This window comes from Podarcis cretensis (genome assembly GCF_951804945.1).
Source record: "Podarcis cretensis genome assembly, chromosome: 16".
In the NCBI taxonomy this organism is placed as follows: domain Eukaryota; kingdom Metazoa; phylum Chordata; class Lepidosauria; order Squamata; family Lacertidae; genus Podarcis; species Podarcis cretensis.
In genome coordinates this window covers 6,291,728-6,305,065 of record NC_137186.1, presented here as the reverse complement: position 1 = coordinate 6,305,065, position 13,338 = coordinate 6,291,728, and the positions used below count along the sequence as shown (strand labels likewise).

The window sequence follows — 13,338 nt, the reverse complement described above, 5'->3', positions numbered from 1 at the left end:
ATTTATACCCCGCCCATCTGGCTGGGCTTCCCCAGCCACTCTGGGCAGCTTCCAACCAAATATTGAAATACAGTAATACATCAAACATTAAAAGCTTCCCTAAACAGGGCTGCCTTCAGATGTCTTCTAAAAGTTTGGTAGCTGTTTTTCTCTTTGACATCTGGTGGGAGGGTGTTCCACAGGACGGGTGCCACTACCAAGAAGGCCTTCTGTCTGGTTGCCTGTAACTTGGCTTCTCGCAGGGAGGGAACCACCAGAAGGCCCTTGGCACTGGACCTCAGTGTCCGGGTAGAACGATGCGGGTGGAGACGCTCCTTCAGATATACTGGACCGAGGCCATTTAGGGCTTTAAAGGTCAGAAATGTACTGGGAGCCAATGTAGGTCTTTCAAGACTGGTGCTATGTGGTCTCGGCGGCCGCTCCAAGTCACCAAACTAGCTGCTGTATCCTGGATTAATTGTAGTTTCTGGGTCACCTTCAAAGGTAGCCCCACGTAGAGCACATTGCAGTAGTCCAAGCGGGAGATAACCAGAGCATGCAGTCTGCGGGCAGGGAGGGGCTCAGCCTGCGTACCAGATGGAGCTGGCCAAACACACATTTTTGCAAAGCCATTTCCCCCAATCTAATGCATCTTATTTTCACTAATATATGCACACCTTTCCTTAGTATGTGCATTTTGGTACACATTACTTCACCGGGAAACTGCCTTGCAAGATTTGGAGAAGTGTGAATTTGGAAAGAAGACTTTCTAAAGAATTGGTGTGTTTCAGTTTTTTCATTGTTTCAGAAAGTACAAATTAGGTTTATTCTCCTTTAAAGATGAATGGAATCGACATTCTCTCCCCATTCCTAGCTTGGTGCCAATGATTTGAGCAACAGAATTATTACTACTACTACTCCTCCTTTATGTGCCCATAAGCATGTGTGAAACACGTGTAGGATTGTGTGCCTGGTGTTGGAAGAAAACATTCCCCCTTCTGCATCTAAATACAGCAGGGACAGTGAGGAGAGTTTGGTGCAAACTTCAGCTGACAAGTCATCATGCCTAATCAATACATTCATGTACTTGAGAGAGATGGTGGTGAGTTTTTAATTTAAATGGAGGGTCTTTGTATGAAGGGCAGTATACATATGTTATTGTTAATAATAATAATAATAATAATAATAATAATAATAATAATAATTGTCCTGCATCAGTAGGAATCTTCTGTTTCAGAAGAAATGTTAAAGACATTTGCTACTGGCATCCATCTATGTCAGCTTTCTCAACCTGTGGGTCCCCAGATGTTGTTGAACTACAACTCCCATCACCCCTAGCTAGCAAGGCCAGAGCTCAGGGATGATGGGAGTTGTAGTCCAACAACATCTGGGGACCCAGAGGTTGAGAACCACTGATCTATCTCAAGAGACAATGAAAGAGTTTGCCATTGGGGATAAAGGCAGCATTGTGGATTATAAAATATTTCTATTCTGTGGGTGGGGGAGAAGTTGCGCTGTGGACAAGCAGCTCTCCATGACTCCAGGCAGCAATTTGTTGTTGTTCAGTCATTTAGTCATGTCCGACTCTTCGTGACCCCATGGACCAGAGCACGCCAGGCCCTCCTGTCTTCCACTGCCTCCCGCAGTTTGGTCAAACTCATGCTGGTAGCTTCGAGAACACTGTCCCACCATCTCGTCCTCTGTCGTCCCCTTCTCCTTGTGCCCTCCATCTTTCCCAGCATCAGGGTCTTTTCCAGGGAGTCTTCTCTTCTCATGAGGTGGTCAAAGTCTTGGAGTCTCAGCTTCAGGATCTGTCCTTCCAGGGAGCACTCAGGGCTGATTTCCTTCAGAATGGACCAGGCAGCAATGGAGAATGAATAAATTAAAACTTTTAAAAGAGATCACAACTAAGGAGTTTTTATTTTGGCTAGGATAGGCAGGTTAAGAAGAGCCTGCTTGTTCCGGCCAAAGGGGGAGCCTTCTAACCCAGAATCCTGTTCTCACAGTGGCCAGCCAGAAACCTGTGGGGAACCCACAACCCGAAACTCAACATAAGAGCAGACCTCTCCCCTTCTGTGGTTTCCAGGAACTCATGTTCAGAAGCATCGCTGCCTAATATCTTTATCAACGACTTGGATGATGGACTCAAGGGCATCCTGATCAAATTTGCAGATGACACCAAACTGGGAGGGGTGGCTAACACCCCAGAGGACAGGATCACACTTCAAAATGACCTTGACAGATTAGAGAACTGGGCCAAAACAAACAAGATGAATTTTAACAGGGAGAAATGTAAAGTATTTCACTAGGGCAAAAAAAATGAGAGGCACAAATACAAGATGGGTGACACCTGGCTTGAGAGCAGTACATGTGAAAAGGATCTAGGACTCTTGGTTGACCGCAAACTTGACATGAGCCAACAGTGTGACGCGGCAGCTAAAAAAGCCAATGCAATTCTGGGCTGCATCAATAGGAGCATAGCATCTAGATCAAGGGAAGTAATAGTGCCACTGTATTCTGCTCTGGTCAGACCTCACCTGGAGTACTGTGTCCAGTTCTGGGCACCACAGTTCAAGAAGGACACTGACAAACTGGAACGTGTCCAGAGGAGGGCAACCAAAATGGCCAAAGGCCTGGAAACGATGCCTTATGAGGAACGGCTAAGGGAGCTGGGCATGTTTAGCTTGGAGAAGAGGAGGTTAAGGGGTGATATGATAGCCATGTTCAAATATATAAAAGGATGTCACATAGAGGAGGGAGAAAGGTTGTTTTCTGCTGCTCCAGAGAAGCGGACACAGAGCAATGGTTCCAAACTACAAGAAAGAAGATTCCACCTAAACATTAGGAAGAACTTCCTGACAGTAAGAGCTGTTTGACAGTGGAATTTGCTGCCAAGGAGTGTGGTGGAGTCTCCTTCTTTGGAGGTCTTTAAGCAGAGGCTTGACAACCATATGTCAGGAGTGCTCTGATGGTGTTTCCTGCTTGGCAGGGGGTTGGACTCGATGGCCCTTGTGGTCTCTTCCAACTCTATGATTCTATGATTCTATGATTCTATGATTCTAATACTGTGGAGCGTATGCCATCGTGGCTAGTAGCCATCGGCTACAAGCTTTTCGAGCGGAAAATGGGGGTGCTCGTTTAAATAACGCCATCAACAATATATTCTAAGAGAAAGGGGTAGTGTGTGTGTGTGTGCGCGCACACACACACACACACACAAAAGAAGAAAAGATGTTAAAAGGAACCTTTTTCTCCCAGGCATCTGATACACACATCAATATCCCCGTCCCAAGTGAGGATGCAATTCACACGGGCAAAATGTATTAGCCGCTACGGCTAAGAGCTGGTCAAGTCTGACGAGGACTGCGCCTTTACAGTAACACAAACTGTAGAGCTAGTGTGTCGGCCGTGACCCCGGGGGTTAAAGGTGAAGGGTTTCCCAGGAGCGTCTTTGATGGAGCCATCTCGGATGAGAAAGGGCCCTCTATACAGATGTCCCCATCATTACCATTAGAATGTGTTTCAAAACGCAGACCCCGAAAGCAAGATTTAATGGAATGTAATTAAAACTGCACTGTTTAGATTTCTCTCTCCGCGACACCCCCCACCTCCCCTCGTTTGCACACACCCTGCATCTCCAAGCCTCTCACTTTCTCTCTCTCTCTCTCTCTCTCTCTCTCTCTCTCTCTCTCTCTCTCTCCCCCCCCCCACCCCGCCAGTCCCGTTTAGACCCTTAACCCTCCACACTGCATTGCTCCGTGACTAGCGTTACGGAGAGGTATCTCCCCCCCCCTTCCCCAATTCTCTGTCCCCATATTGAATTCCCCTTTTTAAAAAAAAAAAAAGAAAGGAAGGGGGGAGAGGGAATATTGTGCCAGCACCTTTGCTTTTCAGAACCAACAAGATCTGGGGTATAGGAGGGCAGCGAACCCATCTTCTCTTTCTGAAATGTACTCCTCACCAATGGCTAAGGCGCTGAAGTATAAACTCTTTAGGAATAGGTTGCAAACTTTGGATGTGTGTTGCTGTTTTTCAGTTTAGAGGAAAGACGAGTAAGAGGCAACCTGATAGAAGTTTATATAATTATGCATCGCGTCGCGAAAGCGAACAAAGTTTCCTTTCCTTTCTCATAATGCGAGCTTGCGGGCCTCCCATGAAGCTGAATGTTGGAAGGTTCGGGGCAGAAAAAAAGAGAATGTTTCTTTGCTCAAAGCGTGCTTATGTACTATCATCCAGTGCTATACCAGCTGCACTGGCTCTCAGTGGAGTACAGGATCAGGTTTCAGGTGCTGGTTTTAACCTTTAAAGCCCTATACGGCCTAGGACCCTCGTACCTACGGGACCGCCTCTCCTGGTATGTCCCACAGAGGAACTTACAATCTTCAAACAAAAACATCGTGGAGGTCTCAGGCCACAGAGAGGTTATGTTAGGCTGGCCTCAACCAGAGCCAGGGCTTTTTCGGCTGTGGCTCCGATCTGGTGGAACGCTCTGTCCCAAGAGACTAGGGCCCTGTGGGACTTGACATATTTCTGCAGGGCCTGCAAGACAGAGCTGTTCCACCAGGCCTTTGGTCAGGGCACAGCCTGACTCCCTTCTTTGGCAATATTCACAGAACTCTAGCCCAATGGTTGCCATCAATTTGATTTGAATTAATTTTATAATGAAATGATTTTAGAATGTTGTATTATTTTATTGTTGTTAGCCGCCCTGAGCCCGGCTTCGGCTGGGGAGGGCGGAATATAAATAAAAATTTATTATTATTATGAAATTTGCTCCCTCGGGAGGCAGTGATGGCTTTAAAAGAGTATTAGAGAAATTCACGGTGGGTAACGCCGCCGATGGCTACCAGCGTCAATGGCTATGCTATGCCTCCACAGCTGGAGACCCTAATGTTTCTGAATACCAGCTACTGGAAGCCCAAGGATAAGAGGCGGCTCTTATGCTTGAAACCTGCTTGCTGGTTTCTCCCAGGCATCTGGTTGGCCACTGTAAGAACAGGATGCTGTGCTACATATGTGGCCTAATCCACCAGGCTCTTCTTAGGTTCTTATGTTCTTAGGGTGTGGTCCAGGCAAGCGGCTTCAGAATTGTCTACTCAACTCCCATTGTGATGTGTGATGGTGAAGTCATCGGTATGGGTTTGAAGGTGAGGGCGCCACCCCGCTGAGCCCATAGGAAAAAATCCCAACTGCCCAGCTATAGGCAAGGGAGAAGATGCCATCACCCCGAGAAAAAATCTAAGTCCTGGTCAGCCAACTTTTTGGTCTTGAAGAGAGGGGAGAAGGCAAAGCAAGACAGAGACACACAGAGAGAGAGGCCAGCAAATCTCTCATGGGATCATCTATCCCCTCCCATTTCTTGGTCAACCTCAACCAAAAAGGAGCCTGACGTAAACAACCATGCCTAAGCAGAATGCCCTGGCCATAGGGATTGACCTCGGCACCACCTACTCCTGCGTGGCTGTCTGCCAGCACGACAAAGTGGAGATTATCGCCAACGACCAAGGGAACCGCACAACGCCCAGCTACGTGGCCTTCACCAGCAGCGAGCACTTGGTCGGGGACCCAGCGAAGAGCCAGGCCTCTCTCAACCCCCAGAACACAGTGTTCGACGCCAAGCGGTTGATTGGCAGGAAATATGAGGACGCCACAGTCCAGGAGGACATCAAGCACTGGCCTTTCACCGTGGTCAGCCACGAGGGCAAGCTCAAGGTCCAGGTGTCCCACAAGGGGAAGCAGCGGACCTTCTACCCTGAGGAGATCTCGGCCATGGTGTTGGTCAAGATGAAGCAGACAGCCGAGGCCTACCTAGGTTGTTCCATCTCCCAAGCCATTGTCACAGTGCCGGCCTACTTCAACGATGCCCAGCGGCAGGCCACCATTGACGCCGGGGCCATCGCCGGCCTCCAGATCCTGAAGATTATCAATGAGCCCACGGCCGCCGCTATCGCCTACGGCCTCGATGTGAGGAACCAGGAGGCAGGTTGCCGGAACATCCTCATTTTCGACCTGGGCGGGGGCACCTTTGACATCTCCATCCTCTCTGCTGAGGACGGCATCTTTGAGGTGAAAGCCACGTCAGGGGACACTCACTTGGGTGGCGAGGACTTCGACAAGAGGTTGGTGAGCTACCTTGCAGAGGAGTTCCGGAAGAAGTACAAGAAGGACATCCGCCAGGACAAGAAGGCCATGCAGAGGTTGAAGATTGCGGCCGAGCGCGCCAAGTGCACACTGAGCTCCTGCAGCAATGCCAGCGTATCCATCGACTCCCTCTACCAAGGCATCGACTTTCACACGGCCATCACGAGGGCACGTTTTGAGGACCTGTGTTCTGACCTCTTCCGGGCCACCCTGAAGCCCTTGGAGAGGGCTCTGAAAGACGCCAAGATGAGCAAGGGTGACATCAAGGACATCGTGTTGGTCGGGGGCTCCACCCGCATCCCCAAGATCCAGAAGATGCTGAAGGACTTCTTCAACGGGAAGGAGCTATGCAAAGGCATCAACCCTGATGAAGCAGTGGCTTATGGAGCAGCCATCCAGGCCGCTGTCTTAACAGGCAACCGGACCCCGAAGATGCAGAATGTGTTCCTCCTGGATGTCACCCCGTTGTCTCTGGGGATCAACACCCAAGGTGGGGTCATGGCGACGATCATCAAGCGCAACTCGCCTGTCCCCACAAAGGAAACGATGGAGTTTACCACCACGGAGGACGACCAAGACACCATCTTCTTCATGGTGTACGAAGGGGAGAGAGCCCTAACCAAGCACAACCACCTCCTGGGCACGTTCACCTTGAAAGGCATCCCTCCGGCCCCCTGCGGGGTCCCCGTCATTGTCGTCACCTTCGCCATTGACGAGAACAACATCCTGACCGTCTCCGCCAAGGACGTGGAGACGGGGAACACCAGCCACCTCACCATCTCGGACACTCAGGGCCGCCTTGGCAAAGAGGAGATAGAGAAGATCATTCAGACGGCGGAAGAGTTCAGGGTGAGCGACGTTTCCCAGAAGGAGAAGATTGAGGCCATGAACTCCTTGGAGTCCTGCACCCTTGAGCTGAAGAGGGTGGCCGAGGAGCAGGTGCTGGATGTGAAGGCCAAGAGGAGGATGTTGGAGATGTGCAACAGCACCACCTCCTGGCTTGAGGGCAACCCTTTGGCCGAGAAGGTGGAGTGTGAGCAGCGTCAGAAGGACCTGGAAGAAGCGTGGGATTCGATCTGCACTTCCCTCACCCAGAGCGAGAGAACAGGAGGGACATCTGGGGAGGACCAGAACGTGGCAGTGGAGAAGAATAATGAGGACCCCAGTGAGGGGATGGAATGAAATCGCCGAAACTGCCAGAGGGCATTGTTCCACCTACAGGGCACATTAAAAAAAAAAAATAAGGGTTGAAAGGAAAAGAAGGAAAGTTGTCCTGCTTCTTTGATGCATGCATTCAGGGTTTGCTTTATTTTTGTATCCCACTTTGCTTATTTAAAAAAAAAATGGGAAAAAGTACCGTGGAACTTTGGTTCTCGAACAGCTTAGCTGACGAACAAAACGTCGAAAACCCAGAAGTAAGTGTTCCAGTTTTCAAACGTTTTTTGGAAGCTGAACGTCCAATGCGGTTGTCGGCTATTGTTTCCGGGGCGCCTGCACCAATCAGAAGCCGCTCCTTGGTTTTCAAACGTTTCGGGAGTCAAATGGGCTTCTGAAACGAATTTTAGTTTGAGAACCAAGGTTCCACTGTTTCCAAAGCAGCATTTGAACAAAAGATGGGGGGAGGTCCATAGTTCAGTTGCTAGAGCACCTGTATTGCATGCAATAGGTCCCAAGTGGCATCTGCTGGAAGTGCTCAGAACATCTCCAGTTTGAAACCCTAAAGAGCTGCTGCCAGTCAGTGTTGGCTGTTCTGAGCTAGATAGATATAAGAAGTAGTCTTATACTAAGGTCAGTTCTATATTCAGAACCATAAGGTGGGCGGGGAGTGAGTTCCCCAGGAAGGGCATCCAGCTGGCCATCTGGGTCAGGCCAGTGGTCCATCTAGTCCAGCATTCTGTTCTCACAAGGCTCTTGCTGTGTTCTTAAGTTTCCAGAACGTTTTACAGGGAACTGTGCTGGGCCCGGGGGTAACTCAAGAACCACGGTCCAGGTCTGGTCCAGAATCCATAGGTTCTGCTAGGCATCAGTCCGACAGGACACAAGGCAGGAAACCAGGCAAGGACAGGTGCAGGATCTCAGGCAGGGCCTGGCATACAGCAACGTTGCTCCCGCAACCTGGGGCAGGGTCTGAAAGCCTTTTATCTTTGCCGGGGTAATGGCCAGTCCTGATCCCCCGGCGGCTCACCTCCCTGTTTTGCCTGAAGGCGAGCACTCCTCCTGCAAGTACTCAGGTCTCTCCTTCTCTCAGACCTCAGTCTCTGCAGCTCGGGAGACGTCAGTGGGTTACTAGACCCAGGGGCTGCCTCAGCCTCCCCTGACCCAACCGGTAGTGGAGCAGCTGTATGTGATGGCCCAGCCGGAGGCAACAAGGTCATCCCTGCATCTGGAGCCAGTGCAGGCTCAGGCCCCGGACTCGGCCCAGCTGGTGCTTGTTGCAGGGGAACCTGTGCAGACGGGGGCTCTTCAGGATCAGGCCCCAGACTTGGTTCAGATGATGCCTGAGGCAAAGGATCCAGTGCAGACTGAGACTCCTCTGGTTCCGAGTCTGAGCCCAAGTCTCAGACCATCACAGGAACTGTCTCAATCAGCTTGCCCCAAGGGAGGGAGTTCTAGAGTCTCTGGTGCTTACAACCAACCATGTACTTACCAAAGCGATGCCAGACCTTGTGTCTCCCTGTCTCCCCAAAGATCTCAATGGGCGGGAGGTCTGAAACTCAGGTTAAGTATGAATAGGAGCTCTGCTGAGGCCCTGAGGCAGAGTTAGTCCCCACAGGGCCTATTGTGACATATGCCGTGATGGGCAGACCACTTGTCCTCTTTGAAGAAAATATCAAGGGCAGAGACAGAGGAAATACCTCCCACAGGAGCCAAGAGCTCTCCCCCCAACCCGGCTTCCCCAGGGTTGCCAATTTTCCATCTTTGGCAGAAGGGCTGGGGGCCTGGGGGAAAAGATCCACTGATGGGAGCAGACCTCAGCCATGAGAAAGTTCAAGACATCACCAACAGCAGCAATGCCTCCCCGCCACAGTCTACCCCCAGGGTTAAAACAGCAGCATGCAGAACTCGCCCCAGGGGCCCAGCCGTGGGCATAGACCTAGGCACCACCTACTCCTGCGTAGCAGTCTGCCAGAAGGGTAAGGTGGACGTCCTCGCCAACGACCACGGCAACCACACCATGCCCAGCTGCGTGGCTTTCACTGACAAGGAACGCCTGGTGGGGGAGCCGGCCGAGTTGCTGCGGGGCCTTAACCCAGAGAACACCATCTTTGGTGCCAAGCGGCTCATCGGCCGCAGGTACGAAGACCCGTCGGTGCAGTCCGACCTGAACCACTGGCCTTTCCGGGTAGCTGCTGGCGGTGGCGGCGAAGCCAAAGTCCACGTGTTGCACAGAGGGCTGGAGAAGTCCTTCTACCCGGAGGAAATCTCTGCAATGGTGCTGTCCAAGCTGAAGCAGGTGGCGGAGGCCCACCTGGGCCGCCCAGTCACTCAGGCCGTCATCACCGTCCCGGCATACTTCAACGACGCCCAGCGCCAGGCAACAATTGACGCGGGTGCGATTGCAGGGCTCAAGGTCCTGAGACTGATCAACGAACCCACGGCAGCTGCCATCGCTTACGGCCTGAACGACAGCAGGCAGTGGAAGGAGAAGAGGAACATCCTCGTATTCGACCTGGGCGGGGGGACCTTTGATGTCTCCGTCCTCACTGCCCAGGATGGCGTCTTCGAGGTGGTGGCCACGGCTGGGGACACCCACTTGGGTGGGGAGGATTTTGATCAGCGGCTGGTAGACCATCTCACCCAGGAGTTCAAGAGGAAACACAAGGAGGACCTCAGCCAGTGCAACAAGGCAAAGCAGAGGCTGAAGGTGGCCTGTGAGAAGGCCAAGCGCGTCCTGAGCTCTAATATCACGGCCATCGTGTCCGTCGACTCCCTCTACAAGGGGATGGATTTCCACACAACCATCACCAGGGCCAGCTTTGAGGACCTGTGCTCTGACCTCTTCCAGTCCACCATGCTCTATGTGGAGAGGGCACTGGAGGAGGCTGGCATCAAGAGGACCCAGATTGACGACGTTGTCCTCGTCGGGGGTTCCACCCGCATTCCCATGATCCAGAGGCTCCTCTCGCAGTTCTTTGACGGGCAAGACTTGTGCAGGGTCATCAACCCAGATGAGGCGGTGGCCCATGGAGCGGCCATCCAGGCTGCCATCTTGACTGGCCACCGGTACCAAAGCTTGCAGAACCTGCTCCTGTTGGACGTGACTCCCATCTCCTTGGGGCTGGAGACGGTGGGAGGCGTGATGGACGTCGTGGTCAAGCGCAACTCTCCGATCCCCACCAAGGAAACCAGGAACTTCTCCACCACGGAGGACAACCAAAACAGCCTCTTCTTGCAAGTCTACGAAGGGGAGCGGACGTTGACCAAACACAACCGGCTCCTTGGAACGGTCACGCTGGGCGGGCTCCAACCCGCCCCTCGGTGCGTGCCGGTAATCGTGGTCACCTTCCACATCGACCACAACAACATTCTCACCGTGACCGCTACGGAGAGGTGCACCGGCAACCAAAACCAGCTGACGATCACAGACACCCGTGGCCGGTTGGACAGAGAGGAGATGGAGCGAATCATCCGTGAGGAGGAAGAGTACTGGGCTCAGGAGAAGGCCGAGCAGGAGAAGAACGAAGCCCTGAACTCTTTGGAGGCCAGCACTCTGCAGCTGAAGAGGGTGGCTGTTGAGGAGAAGGCTCTGGATGACCGGGCGAAGAGGAGGGTCCTAGAGATGTGCGAGGAGACGGCTGCGTGGATGGAGGGCAACCGGAGAGCCCCGAAGAAGGAGTACGAGGAACGGAAGAGGGAACTGGAGGACGTCTGCTATTCCATCATCACGCACTTCAGCTCCGACGGAGGGGATCTGTCGCAGACGAAGGGAAGAGGGAAATCCTAGCTGTGGGCTTAGATCGGGGTAGATGGTGAGGCACATTAAAAGGAGAAGAAAGTGGATGGGTGGGTGGAGATGTTTCTGCTTCTTGGGAGTGTAAAGAGTGTGGTGCTGCAGCAAAGTGTTGCAGCATATCCATCACCCTCCGCCCTGCCCCCAACATTCCAGGTCACAAGTTCCACTAAGGAATCCTTGGAATGTAAGGAGCCTGCTGTATCAGGCCAGTGGCCCCTCTAGTCTAGCATCCTGTTCTCAAAAGTGGTCAACCAGTGGCCTGTGCAATCAGGATCTGAACACAAGACCCTCTCCTTTCCTGCAGTTTGCAGCAACTGGTATTCAGAAGCAATGCTGCCTCCAAGGGGTGCTGTAGAATTGCTTCCAGAAACCCTTAAACCCTCCCCTGTTTCCTGGCGCAGCTTCAATTTCCTACAATTCTTTTGAGGTGCGTTTAGAAGTTCCTGGTCTCATTCGCTGGCCTTCTCTTCATGCTCTCCATGACATTCAGAATGTGTGACCAGGTAGGGCTACCAAATGGGCTTCCAGGCTAGGAACTTTGACTCCTTTGGGTTGATAGGGCTGTGGCAGGAGACGAGAGAGGGGCAGGGAAAAGGCTTCCCCTCCCCTCCTTATGCTCTCAAGCTGGCTGTTTTGCCGAGGGGGAAATTGCCCCAACCACGTCCACCGCACGATCTAATGATATTTAGCAAAGTGATAGTAATGGGCTAATTGCTTGGAAAATGTGAATTAGCCAGGCTGCTGTGGATTGCGTGTCAAACGTTATCTTTCAGTGTTTCTCCTTCAAGGCTGCTCTGAAACAGATTCTGGGGGCGTAATTTGGGATAAGGGTCCTAGCTCATTGGTAGAGCGTCTGCTTTGCATGGTTCAATCCCCGACGACATCTCCAGGGAGTGTTTGGAGAGATTCCTTTGTCTGAAACGCTGGACAGCTGCAGTCGGCCAGTGTCAGCATTACTGAGAGACATGGACTTGGTATACAGTGGTACCTCTGATTAAGAACTTAATTCGTTCTGGAGGTCTGTTCTTAAGCTGAAACTGTTCTTAACCTGAAGCACCACTTTAGCTAATGGGGCCTCTCGCTGACGCTGTGCGATTTTTGTTCTCATCCTGAAGCAAAATTCTTAACCCGAGGTACTATTTCTGTGTTAGCAGAGTCTGTAACCTGAAGCTTCTTCAACCTGAGGTACCACTGTGTAAGGGACGTGGATGGCGCTGTGCGTTAAACCACAGAGCCTAGGACTTGCCAATCAGAAGGTCGGTGGTTCGAATCTCCGCGACGGGGTGAGCTCCCGTTGCTCGGTCCCTGCTCCTGCCAACCTAGCAGTTCAAAAGCATGTCAAAATGCAAGTAGATAAATAGGTACCGCTCTGGTGGGAAGGTAAACGGCGTTTCTGTGCACTGCTCTGGTTCGCCAGAAGCGGCTTAGTCATGCTGGCCACATGACCCGGAAGCTGGACGCCGGCTCCCTCGGCCAATAAAGCGAGATGAGCGCCGCAACCCCAGTGTCAGCCACAACTGGACCGAATGGTCAAGGGCCCCTTTACCTTTACCACTGTATAAGGCATGCTGCTACTTAAATCAGCCCTTTGTTGAGAACAATGAGGACTAGGAAACTCAGCTAGCACAGAATTCAGCCACCAGGTTGCTCACCGGGGCAAGACGGTTTGAGCATCTTACACTGATCCTGGCCCGACCGCACTGGCTGACAATTAGTTTCTGGGTCCAATTCAAAGTGCTGGTTTTGACTTAAAAAGGTAAAGGTACCCCTGCCCGTACGGGCCAGTCTTGACAGACTCTGGGGTTGTGCGCCCATCTCACTCAAGAGGCCAGGGGCCAGCGCTTTCCGGAGACACTTCCGGGTCACGTGGCCAGCGTGACATCGCTGCTCTGGCGAGCCAGAGCCGCACACGGAAACGCCGTTTACCTTCCCGCTGGTAAGCGGTCCCTATTTATCTACTTGCACCCGGAGGTGCTTTCGAACTGCTAGGTTGGCAGGCGCTGGGACCGAGCAGCGGGAGCGCACCCCGCCGCAGGGATTCGAACCGCCGACCTTTCGATCGGCAAGCCCTAGGCGCTGAGGCTTTAACCCACAGCGCCACCTGCGTCCCAGGTTTTGACTTAGAAAGCCTTAAATAGCTCAGGACCGCAATACCTTAAGGACCACCTCTCCCCATATGAGCCAACCCAGACCCTGAGACCCCAGATGCTTCTTCATATGCGCTCCTGCACGAGAGGTCCGGATGGTGGCAACATGAGAACGGG

At 52.2% G+C, this 13,338-nt stretch overlaps 1 protein-coding gene and 1 pseudogene across 2 annotated transcripts; both read left to right on the top strand.

Annotated features, from left to right (window-relative positions):
- Window positions 1-5,087: 5,087 nt before the first annotated feature.
- On the top strand, window positions 5,088-7,387 carry LOC307205291 (heat shock 70 kDa protein 1-like). Its single transcript, XM_079957491.1, has one exon. The coding sequence runs from the start codon at window positions 5,380-5,382 to the stop codon at window positions 7,300-7,302; it is 1,923 nt and encodes a 640-aa protein (XP_079813617.1). The 5' UTR covers window positions 5,088-5,379; the 3' UTR covers window positions 7,303-7,387.
- Window positions 7,388-8,942: 1,555 nt separating this feature from the next.
- LOC307205259 (heat shock 70 kDa protein 1B pseudogene) lies at window positions 8,943-11,121 on the top strand (annotated as a pseudogene). The gene has a single exon. The product of its transcript is annotated as a heat shock 70 kDa protein 1B pseudogene (transcript).
- The last annotated feature ends 2,217 nt before the right edge of the window (window positions 11,122-13,338 follow it).